Source organism: Cervus elaphus, chromosome 30 (genome assembly GCF_910594005.1).
Source record: "Cervus elaphus chromosome 30, mCerEla1.1, whole genome shotgun sequence".
NCBI classification, from domain to species: domain Eukaryota; kingdom Metazoa; phylum Chordata; class Mammalia; order Artiodactyla; family Cervidae; genus Cervus; species Cervus elaphus.
Genome location: NC_057844.1, coordinates 21,460,069 through 21,484,364, shown reverse-complemented (window position 1 = coordinate 21,484,364; position 24,296 = coordinate 21,460,069). Strand labels below are relative to the sequence as shown.

The 24,296-nt window shown below is 48.1% G+C and overlaps 1 protein-coding gene across 3 annotated transcripts in view; it reads right to left on the bottom strand.

Annotated features, from left to right (window-relative positions):
* SERPINE3 (serpin family E member 3) overlaps positions 1 to 20,067 on the bottom strand; it is a 31,500-nt gene extending 11,433 nt beyond the window's left edge. The window contains exons 1-6 of one of the 3 annotated variants that reach the window (XM_043891593.1): positions 19,735 to 20,067; positions 18,060 to 18,320; positions 11,523 to 11,756; positions 9,392 to 9,592; positions 6,385 to 6,583; positions 1,693 to 1,793 (exon numbers count right to left, since the gene is read on the bottom strand). In XM_043891593.1, the coding sequence (XP_043747528.1) occupies positions 1,693 to 1,793; positions 6,385 to 6,583; positions 9,392 to 9,592; positions 11,523 to 11,756; positions 18,060 to 18,315 (991 nt within the window). In that variant the 5' untranslated portion in view covers positions 18,316 to 18,320; positions 19,735 to 20,067. The remainder of the gene's footprint in view (positions 1 to 1,692; positions 1,794 to 6,384; positions 6,584 to 9,391; positions 9,593 to 11,522; positions 11,757 to 18,059; positions 18,321 to 19,734) is intronic. The other 2 variants (XM_043891592.1, XM_043891591.1) reach the window with 2 other exon arrangements.
* Positions 20,068 to 24,296: the final 4,229 nt, after the last annotated feature.

Here is a 24,296-nt window from a genome sequence, read left to right as displayed (position 1 = left end):
GTTCCATAAGCCTATATTTCTGCTGATTTGAGTAAAAATAAGTAGACTTTAATTGCATTGTAAAACAAGAGGTTAGGTATTTTAAAAGGTTCTTTTTAATATTCAGCTGCTTGTTAGATCTTGTCAAAGGAGCTCTGAGCCTCAGAGGTCTTTACTGATAGGAGAACTGCATCATGTGGGTTGAGCTCAATTCTTTTTGAGGACACAGGGTTGACTGCCTTTTAGGATGTATTTCTGAGAATGATGAAGGAACAAGCAGTGAGTCACAGTGACTACTGGAATGTAGCAGTGTGGAAGAGAAGGTCAGAATGGCTCCCAAATTTTGAATTAGGCTGGTCAAAACAGGAATGCCATAGCTGAGCTCCAGAGCCACAAAAAAAGATTGTGATGGGATTGTGTTATTAAAGATAGACTGCACACAAATCCTTCATCCCTTGCTCTTTCCTTGCCTCTCAGTCTTTAGCTCTAGTCTTCTTTTCCTTGCAGTGCCAGATTATGTCTGTGTCACCAGGGGAAATTTCTGGTAGCGTCATTCATCAAGTCAACAGTATTTACTGGCTCCCCACTGTGTGCCAAGCATTGCTGGGGGACACTGGGCCCAAACTTGACTATTGCTTTGCTTACTATCTCTTTGCATGTTTAGGCAATGAGTTCAGAGCTGGTGGTTTATAAATAACCTAGAATAGAGCCTGCCTCCTGTGTTTTCTGATAAGTAACTCTGTTGTGGAGTCTAACTGGTCACATCTAATACCCAAGCTGAGACTCTGTTGTGGACTAAACTCCCTTTTTTTTCCTGCGATGGCTGAAGAAAAAAATCTGAGCAAGGCTTTAGAAAACGTGTCTGAGCTATGAGGTTCTAGCATTCCAAACAGAGGTTTCATAAGCTCCTCAGGCAAGGAAAGCCTCAAAACCAAGGCAATGCCTGCCCCAGGGTCATCTTCATACAGATAATTCATTACTATCCAGAGCAGCAACGAACTTGAGGAGTCTTTGGAGGTGGCAGTAGCTTCACCAGTGGTCTCCTGGGAGGATTCTGAAACATTAGGTTCTGGCCTTCCCCTCTCTTTTAACATTAGATGTCAGTTCTGTCAGACCACAGGTGAATACAGAGCCTGTAGATTAGTAGTAGCTTGTCTACTATGAGCCATGAAATCTAATACAGACTCTGGGAGGGAGAACATTTTAAGGCCAGGTTATAGATAATTTGTGGAAGTAATTTGAAGAAAGGAAGTTGGATGGATGAGGGTAAGATCATTTGAAGAAGACAGAGAGGTCCAGGGAGGGAGGGAAGGGAGAGATAGAAACGAAGAGTGATGGTGGGAGGTCAGAACGATGGGCTCTGCTGTACCAGAATCTCTGGTATCTCCTATCATGACGGGCAGAGGGAGGGGAGCTGTATAGTGACCCCTCATCACTGACTTCACTCTGAAGGTGTGGTGCTTAGAGGTCATCTCAAGAAACACCCCCGCCCCCACAAAGTCCAACCCAAATCTAGCATCTGAAGCAGCATGTTCTTATATACAGTAAAGCACTTTCTTTATTCTTTTAAGCCACATCAACTCTGGCTGTTTACCTCTAAAGGCTTCATAGGTGTGAACCCCTTCATCAGTGCATGCTTACTGATTAAAAACATCACCTCCTCCCCCGCCACACACACAATGCCAATAAGCTTGGAAAAAGAACTGTTGTTACCTGAAATTCCTTTCAAGTTAGCTCTGAGTGGATCAAAAAGATCGATGACTCCCCAGGAATATAAAATGTTTTTCAAGTCGAAATGATTTTGGATCCTAAACCTAAAACAACAAAAGATATACACTTTCACTTAGGATTTTCACTCAGTGGACTTTGATATTCATCACATGACACCCCAACCCCCTCCCTTCAAAGTCAGGGAGCTCCAGACTCATTTCCAACTTCATCTGTCACTGCTCCTTCCCACACCCCGACCCCTTGACTAATCTGATCCCACAGCCCCCTCTCCCACCTCTGAACCTTTGCTTCTGCTGTTCTTTCCAGGTCTGCCTTGAATTTGAATTGTACTATCCTCTCCTCTAAGCTCAGTTCAGCGATCACTCCTCTTCTTCCCCGGCTGTTCTGTGACCTTCGGTTCTTTAAGCCCCATTAAGCACTTTGTTCCACTCTTTTGATGTATAGAATGGTCTGTTTCCTATTAGTGTTATTTATGATACTGTAAACTATTTGAGAGAAGAGGCTCATTATTTCTTCATAATAATTAATATTTAATGAGTGCTTACCATGTGTAGGAAATGGCAACCCACTCCAGTAGTCTTGCCTGGAGAATCCCATGGACAGAGAAGCCTGGTGGGCTACAGTCCATGGGGTCACAAAGAGTTGGACACGACTGAGCATGCACGCATGCATACCATGTGCCAGGCACTACAACGAGTATTTTATGTGGATGATCTCATCTCTTCATCATGTAACCGCGTTATTATTCTCATTTTACAGATAGAACACTGAGGCTTAAAGTGTTTAAGGAGCGTGCCCAAGAGGACGTCCTGAGTCTGCGATGGAGCGCGTCTGGACAAGGCTGATGGAGCGCAGAGCCTGTGCTCTTGGTGTCTAGACTCTGCCACCTGCCACCTGCCCCCTGGGTGGCCTCTCACACACAGTAGGTGCAGAAAAGCAGTTGCTGACTAACTGCCAACTAACAGTGTCTCGTTGAACATTTTTCTGTTTAATACAACATATTTTCACGTTTGCTGTGTGCAGCGTGGGTCTTCAGTTTTCCCAGTTAAGTCCCGAGAGCAGGAAAAACCAGCCCACCAACTTTATCATGTTTCTTCCAGGGCAAGGCATTTAAAACTTTACCGTTGAAGGAGGCTTTAAAAGGACGAATGATGTAATTTTCCTTTGAGAACAAAAAACCTCCAATTTGGAATTTAGATGGTCTTTTCTATAAATCATGCAGAACTCTTATAGGAGAATAAAAATACTGTCCCAGACTGTTAAATATCCAAGTTCTTCACTGCCATACAAGACAATGTGCCCAATATTTTAAACAAAGGTATCAGATTTTCCCGTAAATGTGTGTTCTGAATCTTGGCCATAGTTTCCAAAAAAGATACCACTTTTCTCTAAGTATGCTGATATTTCACAAAAATTAAAAAAAAAATTTTTTTGGAGGGGTTACATCTCTCAGCATGTGGAATCTTAGTTCCCTGACCAGGGGTTGAACCCACACCCCTTGCACTGGAAGTGTAGAGTCTTAATCCCTGGACCACCAGAGAAGTTCCTCAAAAAAATTTTTTAGACTGCCTTCTCTGAAATTTTCTTAAATCCTTAAACTGCAGTTTTCTGAGAACTCTCAGCACTGAAACATAGTGGTTAAGAACATGAGCTTGGGAACTAGTGCCTAGGCTTGAATGCTGGCTCAGCCTCTTACTAGCAGAGGGAACCTGGGCAAGCAACTTTGCCTCTCTTTGCCTCGGTTTCTTTACTTAGGAAATGGGCCCAATACTAGCGCTCAATTCTTAGTTTTGTGAATAGTAAGTGAAATAATCCTGGTGAAGTGCTCAGAACAATGCCCAGTACAGCTCATGCAGCGCTTTATTGTTACCACTGTGGTTTTATTGTTTCTCATTGATATTGAGAAAGAGCTAAGGTATGTTTGAAGCCACGTATTGTGGTCATGGTAGGAGATAAAGCTAGGTAATACCATTTTTAGTAACTAAAGACAATAGTAAAAACGAGGTATGACTATGAAAGAGGACAGTGATTTGTTTCTTGTGTGGCTATGAAGGCCAGGCCAGGAGAGATGCTATAAAGATATCTTGAGTTAGAAAAAACACCCTTTACCAAAACTAGACAAGGATATCACAAGAAAATGACAGACCAGTGTCCCTTATGAATACAGATGTAAAAATCTTCAACAAAATATTAAAAAATTGAATCCAGCAACACATAAATACCTCTATAACCAAGTGGGATTTCTCCCAGGAATGCAAGGTGGGTTTGACATATGAAAATCAACCCATGTAAAAAACCATATTAATGAAATAAAGGACAAGGGTGGCGTGATCATTTCAAGAGATGCAGAAAAAGTACCTGTCCAAGCACTCTGACATTCTTTTATAAAAACAAAAACCACTTAACAATCTTGCGATAGAAGGAGATTTCTTCAGCCTCAAAATGGGCATTTACAACCCCCTATAGCTAGCATCATCCTTAATGATGAAAGATTGAATGCTTTCCCCCTAGATCAGGAACAAGATAAAGATGATCACCCTTCTATTTAACACTTTACTGAAGGGTGTACAGGGCAATTACACAAGAAAAAGAAAGCAAATGTGTCCAGAATCAAAAGAAGGAACTAAATCTCTTTCTATTCACAGATGACCTGGTCTTATATATAGAAAATCCTAAGGAATACACACACACACACTCATACACACAGAGAAAAAACTATTAGAGCCAATACATGCGTTCATCAAGGTGGCAGGATACAAGATCAAGATACAAAAATTAACTGTTTCTTTACACTAGCAATGAACAATCTGAAAATGAAATCCCATTTACAACAGCATTGAAAGGAATAAAATACTTAGAAGTAAATTTAACAAAACCTGTACACTGAAAACTACAAACACCATTGATAAAAACTTAAAGAAAACCTGAAGAAAATCAAAGACATCTTGTGTTCATGGACTGGAATACTTAATATTGTTATAAAGCAATATTCCCCAAGTTAATCTACAGAGTCAGCAAAGTCCATATCAAGAACCTGGCTATTTATTTGGCAGAAACTGATAAGCTGATCCTAAAACTCACACAGAAAGATGTGGAACCCAGAATAGCCAAAACAATCTTAAAAAAGAAAACCAAAGTTGAAGGACTCATACTTGCTGATTTCTAAATGCATTAAAAAACTACAGTAAGCAGTCAAGAGTGTGCAGTACTGGCAAAAGTACAGACATTTGTACCTATAGAATAAAACTGGAAGTCTAGAAATAAACCTATATTTATGGCCAACTGATTTTGACAAGAGTGTCAAGAAAATTCAATGGAAGTCAGAACAGTCTTTTCAATAAACTTGGTTAGTTTTGCCTGTGAAACACCCCTAAAGGGTAAGGGAAGTTTTATTTCCCTAAAAACTTCTATTCTTCTCAGATAGCAGGCTGAATAGTCTTAGAGAGATTAAAAAAAAAATTTTTTTTAATCCAGATAAGGTCAAGTGTGAATGAATACTTGGGTTACTATGACCTCTGCCTTCTTGTCCCTTCCCCATCCTCCAAAGTTTTTTTGGGATCTTTTCTCAAGGGATGGCAAGTTCTAAAGGCAGTATCAGCACCAGTGAATAGTTCTCAGTGGCGCTGGGCATCTCCCTGGGGCCTCTTCCTTATATCAGCTGCTCCAGGATGAGGCCAGCCATCTGTCTCCTACACTCAAAGAGACTGTAGCAAAGTCCTACTCCCAGCTGCATTTTCTCTCTATTGTTAGCCTTGAAAGCTCTTCTTCTTTTGCTGAGCTTCTCGTAAACATAAAAGAAACATCAGGCTTGCTTCTGCTCCATGCTAGAAAGATCTGCTGAAATAGCCAGTCTTTGGGCTTTGATTTGGGGTCCAAATATTTGGTTTGGAGAGACAGGCGTTATCTCTGAGTTTAATTCACCTTCTGCCCTCGCTAGGCTGATCCCACTTTAGACCTTGGCCCTTCACTCACTGGTCTCTCTCTCTCTCTCTTTCTCTGTTTTTTGTTCCAGGGCCTGGACTTATTTTTAACTCCTCGAGGGAGCCCTGCCAAGGCCTCTGGCTCAGCAATGCAGAGAGCCTGGTCAGTGGAGGAGGCCGAGGTGGCCAGTGGGAGGAGCATGAAGAATCCACATGCTGCAAATGAACCCTCGGATAATTTTTTTGTTTAACTGCTGGTCTCCAAATTAATTATGTATTTACTCTGATTTCAAATGAAGCTTATCATTTAGAGATGCTCCTTGAGGAACCCTTTGTAAAGTAATGAGTTTTGCAAATTGGTTTTGCTTTGGAGAAGCAAAATCCAGCACCATCATTTAACTTTTTGACCTCTTGGGGTTTTGTATTTGTACCTATTGGGTTTTCTTAAAGAAAGGCTCGCCTTTCTTTAGAAAGAATGAAACCTTCAGTGCAAGGATGTAAAGCCTTCAACTTTTATGCCTCAATTTGCCTTCTGATGGGAATTATATCTATATATGCTCAACTGCATAAGCGATCTTGCCTGTTTGGTTTTGAAAAATGATGGCTGTATACTCTTAGAATGTGATAAGATTTAGGGGGCACTCTCCAAGGTAACTGCACAGACCCTAGAGTCAGCCGCCCGGGTTCTGTAATCCAGGTCTGGCCAACTGGAGCAGTCTGAGGAGCCCGCCGCCAGGACGATGCAGCTGCTCACCTGGGCAGGAGCACCTCCATCCGGGCTCTCTTCAGGCTGGCGGTCCAGGCGTGGAGGAGACTGGCTGTGAGGTGGGGCTCAATGTGGCTCAGCGGTGTGTCTCTGTCCCGAGGCAGGACCAGGAGTAGGCTGGCCGCAGTTCCCAGGTATGGCAGCTCCAGCAGCCCCACCTGATGGCCCGCAGGGTCCTGAAACTGGCCTGGGGGATTCAGTGGATGGGGGAATCAGTTCTGTCCCGGGAGCCCAAGGAAACAGACAGTGCCGGACACTGGGAGGGGCCAGCTCCCAGAACTGGAAACAATGAATTTCATTAACAATCAGGTATCCACCTCACCTTCAGGGAGCTGTTTGAGGACCAAGACCATTGGGAGCTTGTGGGCCACCTTGGCTGATCCTAAGACCTAGAACGTCTCTAAGACATTCTCATGCGGCTTGAGTCCCCGGGCCTGCAGTAGCTGGGCAGGGTGGGGGTGCTGGCACAGGAGAGAGCCAAACCCCTTCTTAAAGGGACAGCCACTATAATCCTGGCCTGTTGTTACCATATCAGGACCCAGGCTCTTGGTGTCAGATTTTCCTATCTTTCAACCAAAATCTTCCCAGGTGGCGCTAGTGGTAACCAGTGAACCAGTGAAGTTGCTCAGTCATGTCTGACTCTTTGGGACCACATGGACTGTAGCCCTCCAGGCTCCGCTGTCCATGGGATTCTCCAGGCAAGAATACTGGAGTCGGTTGCCATGCCTTCCTCCAGGGGATTGTCCCTGACCTAGGAATTGAACCCGTGTCTCCTGCATTGAAGCATCTGCCTGTAATGCAGAACACCTGGGTTTAATCCCTGGGTTGGGAAGATCCCCTGGAGAAGGAAATGGCAACCCACTCCAGTACTCTTGCCTGAAGAATCCCATGGATGGAGGAGCCTGGTGGGCTACAGTCCATGGGGTTGCAAAGAGTCTGACTGAAGTGATTTAGCACACACTCATGCAACCAGAGCTCTAAGCCTAGATGTCACATGAAATTTCCCAATGTCTAAAGCACTGCACATGCATGCGTGGAGCATGCTCAGCTGCTAAGTCACATCTAATTCTTTGTAACCCCATGGACTGCAGCTCACCAGGGTCCTCTGTCCATGGGATTTTCCAGGCAAGAATACTGGAGTGGGTTGCCATTTCCTCCTCTAGGGCATCTTCCTGACCCAGGGATTGAACCCGTGTCTCCTGTGTCTCCTGCACTGGCAGGTGAATTCTTTACTACTGAGCCACCTGGGAAGCACAAAGCATTGCAAAGACCTAAGGAAACAGGAGTTCAGGATGGATTTGAACTGATAATTTGTACCCTGTGACATAAACAAGTGGGCTTCAGGATGGACAGCTGGGAGCTTGTGGGTGATGGCCATGACTGGCCAAGGACAAGTCCAGGCCACTGGGCACAGCCTAATTTCAGAAGTGTGTGATGGGACAGGTGGCAGGTGGCAGCAGACACAGTGGCCAGAGATCAGGAGACCCAGAGAGGGTTTCTGGTGAATGCAGATGTAGTGGCTAGACCCAGTGATGGACCAAGACGGGCAAACAATTGGGAGCAATCTAGGTGAGCTGGGTTGACCTGGCAGCCTGTGGCTGCCCCAGTCCCGGGCAGAACTCCAGGCTCGATCCCTTCCCTGGGAGGACAGGGAGGCCTGGGCCTTAGGGTGGACAGACAGCAGAGCCGAGTGGCCACTGCAGCAAAATCTTACAGTCAGTAGGGAAAGACAGGGACATGGTTCATACTCCTTTTTGTATCTGCTCAGTAAATACTTGCTCAGCCTCCACTGTGTGCCAGCCACCCTGCACTGTGTGCTGGGGAGAACAGGAACATCTCAGAATCCGCCTGCCAGCATCACCCAGCAGACAGATCAACCAGCATGGGTCACAGCAGCGACAGGAAAGTGTTAGGAGCAAGAATTATTGGGTTGTCCAAAAAGTTTGTTTGAGTTTTTCCATAATAGCTTATGGAAAAATCTGAACAAACTTTTTGGTCAGCTCAATGGCTCATTTGGTAAAGAATCCACCTGTAATGCGGGAGACCTGGGTTCGATCTGTGGGTTGGAAAGATCCTCTGGAAATGGGAAAGGCTACCCACTCCAGTATTCTGGTCTGGAGAATTCGATGGACTGTACAGTCCATGGGGTCACAAAGAGCTGGACAGGACTTAGCAACTTTCACTTTCACTTTCAATACAATCCTTTGTAAATGTATGTTTACTTATTCAACAGACATTCTTTCATTCCCATCTTACTTGACCTCAGTGAATAATTATTGGTTGAATAAGCTAATGAATAAATGCACTGGGAACTCACAAGGGTCCTGTATGGAATCAAAGCAGGATGATAGCAAGTGTTCCCAACACCAAAGCTCCTAAAACACTGTTTTAAGTCTCACTGACTTCTTCTGGAATAGGAACATAATTAGTCCCACAAGCTGGAGGGGGCTGAGCATGCAAACCAGGGTTTGGAGGGGTGACCAGGAGAGGAGATGTGAGGCAGGCAAGGCGGCAAGGCCCTTCCTCCCTGGTCTTGCTGGGCCCCTCACCCTGGAGCATCCACAGCACACACAACAGTCTGCTGGGAAGGGGGGCTGCAGGTGCACCCCACCACGAGGGGGATGAGTGACTTCCAGCAGGATGGGCAGGCAAAGTGATGAGCACTTCCGGGTGGACATGCTCCAGGGAATCTTCTAGACTGGACTCTCCACCACCCGGCATTTCTCAGCACCAAACACTGAGGCAGGTGTTCATCTTGAGGGGGTGATTGCCAGGGGAAGGGGTTTGCCCAAACAGTAATATGACTCCCCGCTTTGCTCCATGCAGAGGGAAAGGCCAGGCATGAAATCGGGGTTCTCTTCCCCATCTGCTCCCTCACTGTCCTGAGTCCCGCCTCCCTGGTCTTCCCTTACTCCACGACGCGCCTGGCACCCCACTCAGCCGCATCATTTTAGAGCAGAGCCCAGTCCTCCCTTCCCGGGCTCCTCCCGCTCACCGTAGTTGACCTCGGCCATTTGGTACATCATGGGAACCTCGAGGGCCAGGCCCTGGGCGCAGGTGAAAGGCAGGAGCTGAGTGTCCGAGAAGGAGAACTGATGCCGCCAGGCGCTCTGGAAGGACACGGTGCTCACCAGCACCAGCTGCGCAGACTCCGCGCCGCCGCCGCGCTCCCACGTGGAGCCCACCGGCCCGTCCCCTGCGAGCAGAGAGCAGGGGGCCGCTGAGACGCTGTCGCCCGCGTGAGGCATCCTCAGATGTGGGTTGTGGCTTGCTTGTTCGTACTCTTAACTGTGGAACTGTGTGTTTGTAAAGAGCTGCCGTTGGAGACCAGGCTTTAATTTTTTTTTTTTTTTTTTTTTTTAATGTATAGCTTGTGGGTGCTACGGGCTGGTTCCAGTTAGTTCTGGCTAGTTCTGGCTGGGATTGTTTCCCAGAAGCAGAAGGCCTGCCCTGCTCAGGCAGACCCCTGGGGCGGGGGCGGGGGTGAGACTCAAAAGTGAGACTGGGTGCTGTGCCCCCAAGATGCTTCACAGTGCCACCCCCAGCCCCCACTTCCATTGCCCCAAGTGCTCTCGGGCCTCATCCCTGGCGGAGCCTTTGTTTACATGATGACCTCCAGGGCACGGACTTTTAAGTCTCTTGCCTTACCGAAGAGGGGAGCTGGCTGGCCGCCTGTCAAGGGACGGTGTTCCTCCAGCTCTTTATCCCCTTAATAAACACAAACTTTGTGCTAGGCTCTGTCTTCAATGCTTTAGCAAACCCTCCTCGACTCCTCCTACCAGTTCTGTTGTTATTCCCAGTTTTAAAAATGGGGCACCAAGCTTGTCCAAGGTCACATACTTGTGAGCAACAAAGCCACCATCTGCCCACTTGCCCAAGATGGAGACCTTGGACTTGAACCCAAGCAGCCTGGCCCCGGTCTTCTCAGCGGTACCATCTCCTTCTTAGAGGGCCGTTCACCCCTGGGGTTGATAGCAACTAACCGTGGCCTTGGGCCTCTTGGCAGCTCCACGAGCTGCAGCAGGGAGTTAAGCATTTTGAAGTAAATTGAAAGACATTGTGAAATGTTGGAGCAAACTGCAAGAGGAAGCCTCCTTATCAGTAAAGATCTTAATGCTCACAGTTCACCTCTGCACCCTGCCCACATATTGTTTCTTAATTCATCAACTGCATGTTCCCTGTTCTGCCTTTTTAAACATCGGGTCTTCAGTGTTCTCCCTAGTTCTCTGTAACCTTTGTAATCATCAAGGACGCTGGAGCCAGACTGCCTGGGTTAGAATCCCCTGCTCTGTGGATACAGGGCTAGAGGCCCGATTCTTTGTGCCTCTGTTTCTCTGTTTCTAAAATGGGGACAATGATGGCACGTAGCTCTCAGGATTGTTGTGAGGGAAAACTGATCTTGTCACCACAGAATACTTAGAAGAGTGCTGAAGAAATAAACTGAGCACTCAGTAAGTGTTCGTGACGTTCATCATCTTTGATGGTCATTACAACTGCATGATATGTGTGTGTGCTCAGTCCTATCTGACTTTTTGCTACACTATGGACTGTAGCCCGCCAAAGTGCACGTGCTGATTTTCATCTGCAAAGTGCGCGTGCTGATTTTCATTAAACCATCCCTACTTGCTGAACAGGTAGGTTGTTTACCAGTCTTTTCCTTTGATAACCCTGGGCTAAACATTTTATACTGTTATTACATACAGTTATTTCCTTCAGCGAAATTCCTAAGAAACCACTTTTTGGGCTCCTACTGCATTTTGCATTGAAGAGGGTTAGTGGTTGATGAGAATAGAGCTCAGTGGAAACACACCTGGGGATGTTGCATGGCACAAAGCCTGCTGGGCCCCCTCTGCTGGGATTCTGAAGAGCACCCTTTTGCGTGGGGGGTGTGTGCGGGGGTGGTGTGTGTCTGTCCCTGGGGGTGGGGTGGGGGTGGGGAAGAGACCAAACAGAACCAAAAGTGAGCCCTGCTTCACTCGAGGGTCAGGTTTCCCAAGAGGACAAGCCTCTGCTGAAGGTGAGGGCGGCCCGTGTACCCATTGCATGACTTCTGATGGTAACAGCTGGGACCTGTCTCCCCAGCCCTCCTCCATTAACCTCATCAAGGTGGATGGTTTTTCCTTTACCTGCGGTCTGCCTGGGGCCCCATCCGTTGGCCAGCATGGCAGTGCTGTTGGGCTCCCTGAGATTAGCCAGCTCCAGGCTGCTGTTTGCCCATCGGGAGACCTGATCCACGAAGCAGGGGGTGAGTGGTGTCCCCGTCTGCACGTAGAGGGTGCAGGCCAGCTCCAGCTTGGCACCCGGGCTGGTGCTGGGCAGCACGGCATAGACAGCCCGCAGCCATTCTCTGACCTTGGGGTCTGCAAAGAAGATCAGTCAAAATGGTGAGTGTAAGACAGGAGTTACCCCTGGTTCTGCTTGCTGGGTACATGGGAATGGGACCCCTGCCTCTCTACTCTTAGTCCTGAGGTTCATCTACCGTAGACAGTCAGTATGGAAAAGTCATAGCTCAGTTGCTCAGGAGTTAACCTGGATCCACAGATGAAAAGTCGAGGGGGAAGAAACCACGCTAGATTTGAAAGAAATCAGGCTGTTATTGTTTAGTCGCTATGTTGTGTCTGCCTCTTTGTGACCCCATGGACTGTAGCCCACCAGGCTCCTCTGTCCATGGGATTTCCCAGGCAAGAATACTGGAGTGGGTTGTCATTTCCTTCTCCAGGGGATCTTCCCGACCCAGGGATCAAACCCTCATCTCCTGCATTGGCAGGTGGATTTTTTACCACTAAACCACCTGGGAAGCCCAAATCTAGCTGAGATTAAGTCAGATAGAAAAACACTACCAATCTCCCAAAGACTGTGCTTGCTAAACTTCTTGAGCCAGATATCTGCTGCTGCTGCTAAGTTGCTTCAGTCGTGTCCAACTCTGTGCGACCCCATAGACGGCAGCCCACCATGTCCTCTGTCCCTAGGATTCTCCAGGCAAGAACACTGGAGTGGTTGCCATTTCCTTCTCCGAGTCAGATATATGGAGCAGTGCCAAAGCAGAGAGGCCTGGGCTGGTGGGCAAGGGGCTTCAAGTATGTACAAGGCCAGTGGATTTATGGGGAACGTCACGAGTAGCAGTGCAGGGCAGTGACCAGGGTGTTGAATTGCCGATATCTCTGGTACAGGGTCTCATGTTCATCCCCACGCCTGCATGTCTGAGTAGCGTTTGGATGCAGTCTTTTGTGGAACTCTGCTTTCAACCTGGAAAATCTAGGGGAAAGGTAAGGACTCCTCCCATCCCCCCATCTCTCTGAGCCCCAGCAGACAGCCCATTATTCATGTCAGCGGGAACCTGTGAGAGTGTTGAAATACTAGGCATTTGAAAGAGTCCATAGCTTCTACCTTCCTGATGGTGGACTTCTAGTCATTTACAGCTCACGCAGGAGGCCGCTTCCTTCTCTGCATATTCACGGTGGAATTCTTTTTCACGCTTTTGTTCACAACTGTGGCTTCTCTTCTCCCCTGGGCATGTGGATCTACTGCTGAGTCACGACACAGTGGCGTACCCTCCTGACCCGTGCACACAGAGCTTTTCCAGCCAGCAGGACCCCTTCGAGGCAGGCTGCCTGTAGAACACGGCCCTTCCTTTTCCTTTTTGCCTCCCCTTCATCTAAGGGACGGCCCCCTGGCTGCCCACAAGTCTCCCCCGTGACTCCCAGGCTCTTTGCACCCTCTATCTGCCCACCCCACCTCCACCGGCTCTCCCAGGGCACCAGGTGGAATGACCTCCTACCTGGCTTGGGTGCCTGTCCATTCCATGTCCCCTCACAGAGGCCAGGCCAGGAGATAGCAGCAGACGCAGCCCCCCACCGCCCCCAACTTGCCTGGCTAAAGTCCTTCTGGGGGCAACGGCACCCAGAACACACCCCGGGCCAGGGTCCCCAGCCACCAGGCTGTAGGATGTGGTTGTGGGCAGGTTTACTCCACAGAACTTTCACCACCAAAGCCACGTCTTAGAATCTACCGCTGTAAAAACTGAACTCAAGGCATATATAAATACATAGCCTAGGGAATTACAGCCTAACTGAAGTGCTTGTTTTTGTTTTAATGAGAAAAACTGTGAATGAAAAAATAGCACTCATCAGATTGTCCTTTCCTAAGGAAGGGTCATAAATACTCATCGAATCACATCCCTGTAGGATGTAGACTGTCTGCAGGGGTGAACGGAGATGTGTCTGTGGGCCTCAGTGTCACGTGACCTTAGGAGGTGTCACAGAGCTCTCCGTTCTGTCCTCTCACCCTCTCCGGCCCAGGGGACCCGCCATCCTTCCAGATACACATGTCCAAGGTGCAGAGTCAGTGGGCTTGAGAAATCTTATCTCAGCTGGAGCCTGGTTTGTCCCTACCATTAGCACATTGGAAGTGGTTTTCTAAATGCTGCTGGAATGAATCTATATCATCAGAATAAAAAATGCTGAAGGTTGACAGATTCCGCTAAACCCTCTGCAAGCAGGATCACTTTAAATCCTCTCAACAACCCTGCGAATTAAGAGCAATGATGATCGCATTTATAGATGAGGGAGCGGGGGTTCAGACAGATTAATAAAGTTGCTCAGTGTCATCTGGTTGTTGGGGTGGTACCTCACCGCCCCCCGCCCCCTGCTCCCTGCTAGGTGAAGGACAGGTGGGCTGGGAACAGTCTGCCCCTCTGCTGGGGAGAACCTCACAGAGCCTCCTGTTTGGCTGAGTTGCCTGCGTTTCCTAGTCTTGTCTCTGCTGTGCTTAGTCGCCCAGTTGTGTCCCACTTTTTGCAACCCCATGGACTGTAGCCCGCCAGGCTCCTCTGTCCGTGGGGATTCTCCAGACAAGAATACTGGAGTGGGTTGCCATGTCCTGCAATGGGGCAAAAAGGACTGACTTGCATGGTGACAAACTTCTCTTTCCCTGCAGCCCTTGCAACTGCTGCCTCGATTCCTCTCCCCTCCCGTTCCCCCTCCTACAAAGCCGTCTTTCCTGCTGGAGGGCCTGGGTGGCTGTAACAGCAGGGGAGGGGAGGACTGCAGCAGATCAGGGATGTACTGGGGAGGTGTGGAGAGTTTGAAGGAAGGGTCCTTGGAATGGCACAGGGTGGCAGGAAAATGCTAGAAGAAATGGTATTTTTCTGAGTCCTGCTGCAGACCAGCCTTTTAACTCATTTGAGAGACCAGCGTGGAAAGAGCATTCCTTGTCAATATATTAGCTGAACTGAACTTCTTGAATGTGACACTGAATCTAGAGGGGGGCAGTTCTGGATTTTAAAGTTAATGTATATCAAATTCTCAGCTGGCCAGAACCATCTTTGTGGTGCTGATCAAAGAGAGTTAAATTTAGGACAATGTGCAGAGCATTTGGTTGGGCTGAGAGAGTAGTGAGGATATGTGTGTGCGTGCTAAGTCACTTCAGTCATGTCCGACTCTTGCAACCCCATAGGCTGTAGTTCGCCAGGCTCCTCTGTCCATGGGATTCTCCAGGCAAGGATGCTGGAGTGGGTTGCCATGCCCTCCTCCAGGGGATCTTCCCAACCCAGGGATTGAACCCCACATCTCTTTTTCCCCTGCATTGGCAGGTGGGTTCTTTACCACCTGTGCCACCTGGGAAGCCATGTCTGGTGGAAAATAATGAAGGCAGGGGGCTTAGATAAATTTGTATGACTGCTTGGTGGCTGAGAGGGAGGCTAAGGAGTTGAGGAAAGAACACAGGATTTGGAGTCAGAAAATCTGGAACTGGAATCCTGGCTCTATCACTCACCTTTTGGGTGAGCTGAGTCTTAGCAAATCATTAACCTCTTGTCACATTGGTAAAACAGGGACTTTAGGAGGCTTGGCAATTGCATATGATTTCTATAAGGATCGAGTGATATAACAACTGTAAAAGTGAGTCCACGTGTGTCATCAAACAATTCTTCCCCACCCCCATCTCTGAGGCCTCTGTTCCCGGCATTGTTCTTGTGTGTAACAGAAAGCTGAGATGTGTTATTAATTGATTTGGAAAAGCATTGGAAATCCCTAGAACTTGGACCATTGGGAAATCATATTTTCTTTTTTTTTTTTTTTGGGAAATCATATTTTCATGTGGTGAAAACAAAGATATTTTGGGGATATCACTGGTGCCTGCTCTGAAACTCATGCCCAGCTTTAGGACCAGCTGGTGGGGATACTGGCAAAGCTGCTGGTGGTTGGGCACTTCCCTGGTGGTCCAGTGGCTAAGCCTCCTTGCTCCCAGTGCAGGAGGCCTGGGTTCAATCCCTGGTCCGGGAACTAGATCTCACACACCTAGCTGAAAAAGAAGATCCTGCATGCCAAAACAAAGATCAAAGATCTCATGTGCCACAACTAAGATCCAATACAGCCAAATAAATATTAAAAAAAAAAAACAAAAAAAAACCAAGCTGTTGGTGGTCACCTATTGGCCGGATGTCGGTGAGAAGACAAGCGCCCATTGTCTCCTTGCAAACGTAGATAGAGCTCTGTTGATCAGATGGGACCAATGCCCCAAGCCCCTGGGCTGTGGGTTCACCTTCCTGGTCTGTGCTCCTTTGTAAAAGAAAGACTGGGACAGGGCAGGTGGTGGGCAGGAGCAGGTTGACTTAATCAGCACCCATGTGATTCTCTGAGCCATGTGGGGGCAAACAAATGCAGGGGTATTCCATTAACTAGAACTCTGCAAGCAGCACATTCCTGTTTGTAATAATTAACCGTGGATCCATGAGATAATGAAGCCATTTATAAGTAAGAAAAAAAAAGTGGGATTATGTTCCCCAGAGTTTGACCATTAAGCATTCTGGACGTTTGGTAGTTCTTGAATGGGCTCTATGGGAACCCTGTTAATCGCCATACTTTGCTTAAGCAGGTACCCTGACTTTACCTGAGAGCAAGGCACCGTCATCAGTTCCCTGTCTCTGCAGGGTAACTCCATTTGCATTTCTCACTTTCCCCCTAATCCTGACTTCTGTGAGAAAATGTTTCAAGGCCGAAATGCCCGCCCCTCTTTCATATTCCTATTTGTTCTTCATAACCCAGCTCAGGTGTCTTGTTATCTGGGGAGCCTTCCTGATCTGCTAGTGGAATAAATCATTCCCTCCCCGGTACGAATGTATTTCACAAAAGTACACTTTCTGCCCCTTATTAAAAATGTGTTTCTGTGAGCATTGTTCCTACGAGACTGAGAGTCTTGTGTCCAAAGGGTTCCTCATATACCTGGCTGCTCAATTCCTGGCGTGGCACCAGCCCACAAAGCAGGAGCTCAGAAATCCTTGATGGATGGCTTTGCCCTGAATCTAATGTGGCTGGAGAGTAACTCCATGGATACGTGCATTTCCATAATATACTTGCCGGGCAAAATTCAACTTGATAACTTATGTTTGTCTTCACTTATCCTAAGAGAGAAAACCTTTGCAGGTCGGCCAGTGGTCTCACAAGAATTATTTTGGCAGAGGACAGGGTATGGATGGGGGTGGGGTGGGGACAGGACACACAGGTAGTGCCTTGTGGCCTGCTGTCTGGAGTGTTCACCTTGCCAACTCAAGATGCCAACTCCAAGGGAGCTCTTGCTGTGACTGTCTCGGTATTAGTTCCTGGGTGCTCTAAAAAAGGATTAATTTATATAATTTTAACTCTCCTCCTTTTTCACTGGCATCTTATTCTTAGACAAAAAAGGTGTGTGTAAAGTGTTTGTGTTCGGATGGAGTTGGGAGGTTGGGACCAGGGCCAGGCCATGCCAGAGGCCCCAAGTGGGGCCAGGTGTGGCTGGCCTGGCATCACAAGACTCTTGCCCCCACTGGCAGAGGTGTTCTGAATTATGTTGGTAAATATGACTGCTTAGAAGTCACACATTTATGAAAGCGGGGTGGGCTCTGGAACCAGACAGCCTGGGCTTGAATTCCAGCTTAAACTCATAAATGTCGAATTATGTTGGTAATTATGACTCTGCCTAGAAGCCACACATTTGTGACAGTGGGATGGGCTCTGGAACCAGACAGCCTGGGCTTGAGTTCCAGCTTGATCACTTGCTAGCTGTGTGACCTTGGACAACTTGCTTACACGCTGTGTGCCTAAATTGACTTATCTCTAGAATAGGGATGATGAGATAACTACCTACCTCAATAGGGTTGTTGCTACAGTGAATTAGATTGTATTGGTAAGGTGCTTCTAGCAGTTTCTGGCATCTAGTAAGCATTCTAAAAGGGCTTGTAAAATGCAATTGAGAAATTGCCGCCAAACCCAAGGGTAGAAGGGAACCTTAGAAATTTTATCAAGAGTAACCACGATGTGGGCTTCCCTGGTGGCTCAGTGGTGGGGAGTTTGCCTTGCAATGTAGGGGACGTGGGTTCGATCCCTGGGTGGAGTAGATCCTCTGGAGAAGGAAATGACGACCCACTCTAGTATTCCAGCCTGGAGAATCCCACGGACAGAGGAGTCTGGTGGGCTACTGTCCATGCACAAGACTGAGGGACTAAACAACCACCACCACGACGTAGAGTGTCAACGCCTTCTGTTGCACACTTGCCAGTGGGCAGCCTTCTCTGCTTGCCACCCGAGGCAGCCTGAGTGTGAGGTCAGGTGTGAGTGTCAGCAGGGCCGTGAGTGTGAGCAGGGCAGTGGGCGTGAGCAGCAGAGTAGGAGGAGCAGCGGCCCACTTACCGTGGACGGTGTAGCCCAGGGCCTGGGCCAGCTGCCGGCCGGTGTTCCCCCGGGCTCCGAACTGCAGGAGCTCCAGCGGGATGAAGGCGCCGGCGGGGGAGAGGACCAGGTTGGTTTGGTTGCCGGCTGTGGCCACGCTCCGGTACAGGCGAAGCGCCAGGTCCGTCCTCAGCAGCGTCAGGTCCTCATGGAGGTTGCTGGCTCCTCCGGAGGGGCAGGCGTGAAGGAGGAAGAGGGCCAGCAGGAGAGACTTCATGGCTCCTGCAGGGGAGGGAAGAGATGCAAGTGAGGCAGGAGCCACTCCATCCTGCAGAGAAGCGGGCCTGGGGCTGGCCGAGGATCGCTTCGCAGGCTTGTTACCCATCACCCTTCTGCCCGCAGCGGAATGCGTCTCTGTATCGGCCATAGAAACACTCGCTGGAAATCAAACTGTGAGTTGGAAAACCTGGATTTTAGGCCTGGTCTGTCTTTGGAAAAGACCCTGATACTGGGAAAGATTGAAGGCAGGAGGAGAAGGGGACAACAGAGGATGAGATGGTTGGATGGCATCACTGACTCAATGGACATGAGTTTGAGCAAAGTCCAGGAGATGGTGAAGGACAGGGAAGCCTGGTGGTCCGTGGGGTCGCAAAGAGTTGGACATGACTGGGTGACTGAGCAACTGTCACTTACTACATGCATGACCTTGGGTGCAGCTCTGGTCAGACCAGAAGCATTATGTTGGCTCAGAAACATGAAAAGTACGTCTCATCATTTTTCTCAGTACTTAGTTAGCTCAGAGCTGGGCCAAGTCTATCAGTAATAATAATAGTAATAACAAATAATATACTCTGTTAAAAAGGACTTTGTATTTTCTCAGTTAATCATTACAACAATCTTATAAGGTAGCTGTTATTATATTGCAAATATAGAGATGATGAGGTTTAGAGACTTCAGTGGGTCATTTAAGAAAACATGGGGATGGAAACAGGTCTGGGACTCTAGTCCTGGTCTCCTCTGGGTGATCCATGAAAGATTGGGCATATAAATGCACATTAAAATATTGATCCATGAGCTAACTGTGCCTAGGATATCAGAATGCTTGTGATGTGAATTATTTTCATAAAAAGGACACTTTCACAGAGAGTAGAATGCTACAGATAGAACTCCCGCTACAGAGATGTACCCCTTCAAGGAAGAGAGTGCGTTTGCTGGAAATTAATGCAAAGAAGAGGAAAGCGAGGCACAAGGTGGTCTCAGTGACTGTGCCACACGGACAGCCTGTGGCAACTTCTGTTCAGTTGTCTGACTTTGATATCAGGCAGGATTGGTGAGAGAGGGTCCCAGCCCAAAGAAGTCATCTGAGGATGAGAAGTTCGCATGTAAAGCCACTGGGCTCAACGGTGTTTATTTCAGATAAAGGCCCCGCATGGAAAAGTATCCTCTTTTTCTCAGCTCTTTCCTTCTGCACCTGAGCACAAAGGCATCATGGGGTGGGGGTGTGCACAGGTGTGGGGGTCTTTCTCTGTGTGTGTTTGGAAGCCCCAGTCCAGGGTCTTTTCTAAATGACCAAGTCCCAGTGGTCTTGATGCTCCTATCATTTCCCCCAGGGATGCAGGAATCAACCCTTCATGCCCTTAGGCTCCCCGTGACCACGTCCCTGCCATGATTCACTGCAGACGAGCTGTTCACTCACCTTCTCTTGGATGGGACTGTCCGAGTTTCCTTGCTGACTCCTGTTCTTGTGGGTCTCCGGTGTTAACGTGCTCCCCCTTTTAAAAAAGTTGAGCAGAATCTGCTTTGAATCACAAGACAGCATAGGGAGGAAGCTGGCAGTTGCCGTCTCTGTCGGCGATGTCTCTACCACTCGGTCCAAATTCCTGGAGCCTGAGGTCCCACAGAGAGCCAGGGGCAGGAGCCTAGCCTGGCCAGCAAAGCCCAGATCGGAAACAGAGCGGGCCCTGGGGAGGGAGCCAGCCACACCCGTCAAGCCTTCTTAGGCTTGTGACCTGGTTGTACCAGCGAGGAACCCCTCTTGTAGCCCTTTGTCACTTGGAGGAATTTCACTGATAACTCTGCCGTTAGGGCTTTTGCTGGGTACCAGGTACCTCATGCTTCTCCCCCCCTCCTGGGAAGAGAACAATACATTAGTCATTGGGCATGACTTGAAACTTTTAGCAAATGACATTCTGCAAAAAAAGGGGGGAAAAGAAGCAAAATATAGCACAATCAGTTTGGAACAAGGTGCCTTGCCTTATTTATTATTAATAAAAGTGAATGCATTTATTTATTTATATGTAATACAATAAATATTATAAGTACTCTAAGCAATCTTGTTCTGGAGATATAGCAGTTAATAAATCTGGTGACTCAATATAAGAAAGAGACTGTGTTGTCAGTTAAGTGAAGGCACATTTTGGGGAAGAATAAACAGATTCTGTCCAAAGTCTGTCCTTGTGACCTAATTCAGAGTTGCAGACATTTCTATGAGGTTCGCAGGTGTTGTATTAAGTACAAAATACATGGTAGGTTACATGTCGTTAGAGATTAAAGAAAAGAAGAAGACAGTTGGAAATGAATGCAGTTCTCAGTAATTTTCTCTCAGGCATCTGTTAGAGTTAATATTTGAAAAAGAATGAGACTCTTTTTCATCTGACCACCTCTCACACCCCTATAATCAGCAGGTGTTTCACTTTCAAGTGGAGTTAATTGCTGACACTCAAGCCTGGAGTAGTTTGTAGCTCTTAGGAGAGTTACAACTCTAGAATTATTTCACATGAAATTTCCCCAGATCTTCAATGTGGAGACTGTGCATTTTTTGCGTGCCTTGAACTCTAAATTGTAGTATGATGGGGGAATAAATATGTATAACTTATTCTATAGCATCCAGAGTAGGCATCCCATCCATCCATCCACCCACCCATCCACCCACCCATCCACCCACCCACCCACCCACCCATCCATCCACCCACCCACCCATCCACCCATCCACCCACCCACCCATCCACTCACCCACCCATCCACTCATCCATCCGTCCATCCACCCACCCATCCATCCACCCACCCATCCACCCATCTATCCACCCACCCATCTATCCACCCTCCCACCCATCTATCCATCCATCCTCCCACCCACCCGTCCATCCATCCACCCACCCACCCATCTATCCACCCACCCATCCACCCACCCATCTATCCACCCACCCACCCATCCACCCATCTACCCACCCACCCATCCATCCACCCATCTATCCACCCACCCATCCATCCACCCATCTATCCACCCACCCATCCATCCACCCATCCTCCCACCCTCCCACCCTCCCACCCGTCCATCCAGCAGCTCTTGCTCGCGCCGGGTCCTGAGGTGCTGTGCCAGATCCGGTGGAGGTGGCCGTGGACCAGCCACCCGGGCTCAGCCAGCTCTCAGGGGCCTCGAGTCTTGTTCCCTGAGTGCAGACTTTTGATGTTGATGCTGATGTGGTTAAGAAAAAGAGCCCTCCACGAGGAGGACCATGGTAGCTTACAAGGGCTGTCTCCCAATGCTGAGTTCCCCGTGGTTGCAATTATTTGAGCAGAAGCGCATTCACTCTCTGCCCATGGTGGAGCTGGGAAGATGCTTATAAAAAGGTTTCCCAAATTTGAGAAGGTTGGCAGAAGTGTGACTTCTGCAAGCATTTCTTCCTACCTGACTCTAAGAATGTATCATTTTAGAGTGCTTTTATATCCTCTAGAAAAAATGACTGAGTGGGAAGCCCTATATGTAGGCTACCATGTGTGAAATAACTAGTGGGAATTTGCCGTGTAACACAGCGAGCCCAGCCCGGTGCTCTGTGATGACCTAGAGGGTCAGGATTGGGAGTCAGGTGGGAGGGAGCCTCAGGAGGGAGGTGGTATGATTCTCGATGTTGTAGAGCAGAAACCAACACAGCATTGTAAAGCAATTATCTTCCAGTTAAAAACAAACTAAAAGAAAATACTTGGGAGCTGAACATACAGAAAATATTTCCTGTGTAGGTTAAATACTTCAAGGTGTGAATGAATGAAAGATGGGCAGCAGTTTTTCTTTTGTGTGCTCAGAGGTGAACCTGTATAAGCCTCTGTGTTCTCCAACCATTTAAGCAAAGATAATCAAGCTTGTTTTGACCTTGCTGGCATATTGGTTTACCCTGCTCGGGGAGCCTCCATTTGTGAGGATATTTACTGTAATTATAGCAACAAAAACAGTGACCATTATTGAGCACTTACTATGTTCCAGATACGGTGTTACATCCTTTCCATTCACTATTGCAGTGAATCCTCCCAACAGTCATATGAGGAATGTATTATTATCCCTGTTTTGGAGATGATGAAACAGACTTGAAGAGCTCTAGGTACTTGCCCAGGTTCGTGCAGTTAGAGGTCAAGCTGGGTGCAGGGTGGGTCGTGGGCTTATTCACACTGATGAGCTCTGGTGCTCAGCCCCGCTGCTCTGCAGTCTGGAACCACCGTGAAGAGCAACTCGGCCTCAGAGCTGGCTACAAATAATCTGGAAACAGAGAAAATTAGGCAGAGAGGAACTAAGGTTGGAAACAGAAAAAATGCATTGAACTGTGTTTGGATATTCTGGTTCTGAAGAGCTTGTTTTCGGTGTTACTTTCTCATACATTTCAGTGTGATTAGCATTTTGGCCGTTTTTATCAGTTGGATTTTAAAAGTGATAATAAAACAAGAAGACTTGAGACCATGCCATGTTATACTCTCTAGCCTTCAGTCAGGGTTAACTAGACAGGAAAGGCCAATCCTCACTAAGCCAGTGTCAGGGATTGGCAGGAAAAAATCAGTGTGAAAAATCTACCCAAGGGCTGCAACCCAGGACATGGGCCTCTTCTCTCTCACTGCAGAACTGTGGGCATCAGTGATCTATTACAACAGTATTTCCTGAGAACCTGGCCTTGACCTCCAAGGCTTCTCTGAGTGGGGTTTGTAGGAGCCACATTTGGTGGGGGGCATGCTGTGTGGCTTAGGGGATCTTAGTTCCCCAACCAGGGATTGAACCTAGACCCTTGGGAGTGAGAACATGGAGTCCTAACCACTGGACCACCAGGGAATTCTCAAGGGAACCACTTCTGATTTATCGTAGTTGGTTCATGTCCTGGCCAACTCAGCCTGGTATGACAGAATAACCCAGACTGGGTGGCTCAAACAACAGAGATTTATTTTCACAATTCTGCCTGGGAAGTCCAAGATCAAGCAGATTCTGTGTCTGATGGAGGCCTGCTCCCTGGTCAGCAGACAGCCAGCTGCCTTCTCCTTGTATTCTCACGTGGCAGACAGAGAGAGAGGTCAGCTCTCTAATGTCTTTTCTCATAAGGGCACCATTCCATTCATGAGGGCCCCACCCTTGTAACCTAGTTACCTCCCAAAGGCCCCACCTCCTATTACCATCACAGTGAGGATTTGGAATTCAAAATATGAATTTGTGGCAGGGAGGGATAAACATTCAGTCCCCCATCGACCATGCAAAGAAATGTATTTGTCGTCCCTGAACTGCCTCAAGAGGCACCTCTGGCTAGACTCAGCTCTGAAAACACCAGTGACCTCCTGTGAACCCAACGAGTCAGGACCCTGCTTTTGCAGGACGACATGGCTGGACAGGCATGTGGGCAAAGCTGCTGAAATACAGCGAATACACAAGAAGAGACTTGGACAGATCACAAGCCCACTTAGGAGGCCCTTAAACCCGAGGCAGGAGAGGGAGCTCCTTGTGGGCTGGGCTGGCTCCTGCGGTCGCTGTGAGGGCTGTACAGATGTTCACTTCCGACACACTGTCCCTGTGCCCCGAGCCAGCCACTTCAGAAACGTCTGCTGCTGGCCACATGGAAGCCACAGTCTGGGGAAAAAAATCATGAGCCGCTAGGCACCTGTGCAGGGGGCTATGAATGGGAGCACAGTCGGCAAGGCTGGGGAATCCGGTGAGTGTTTAAGTTGTGGCTTTAAACACATTCTGCCCGAGGGAGGAGTTAGGATGGAAGGAAGGGCCTTGTGGTCCCTGGGCAGACCCTGAAGACTCCAGGGAAGAGCCTGGGAGTAGGAAGGCATGTGGATACATCCACACAATCAGTTCTTCTATGTTCACACTGCACATTAAAGCAAATGATCTCGTTTGGAGGCGGGGGTGGAGAGAGCAACTAGTAAACCGTTAAAGGCATTTTGGGAACGGTCTAACTTTGCAAGTGTTCCTGGGCACAGTGCTTCGCGGGGTTCGTGTGCTGCCCT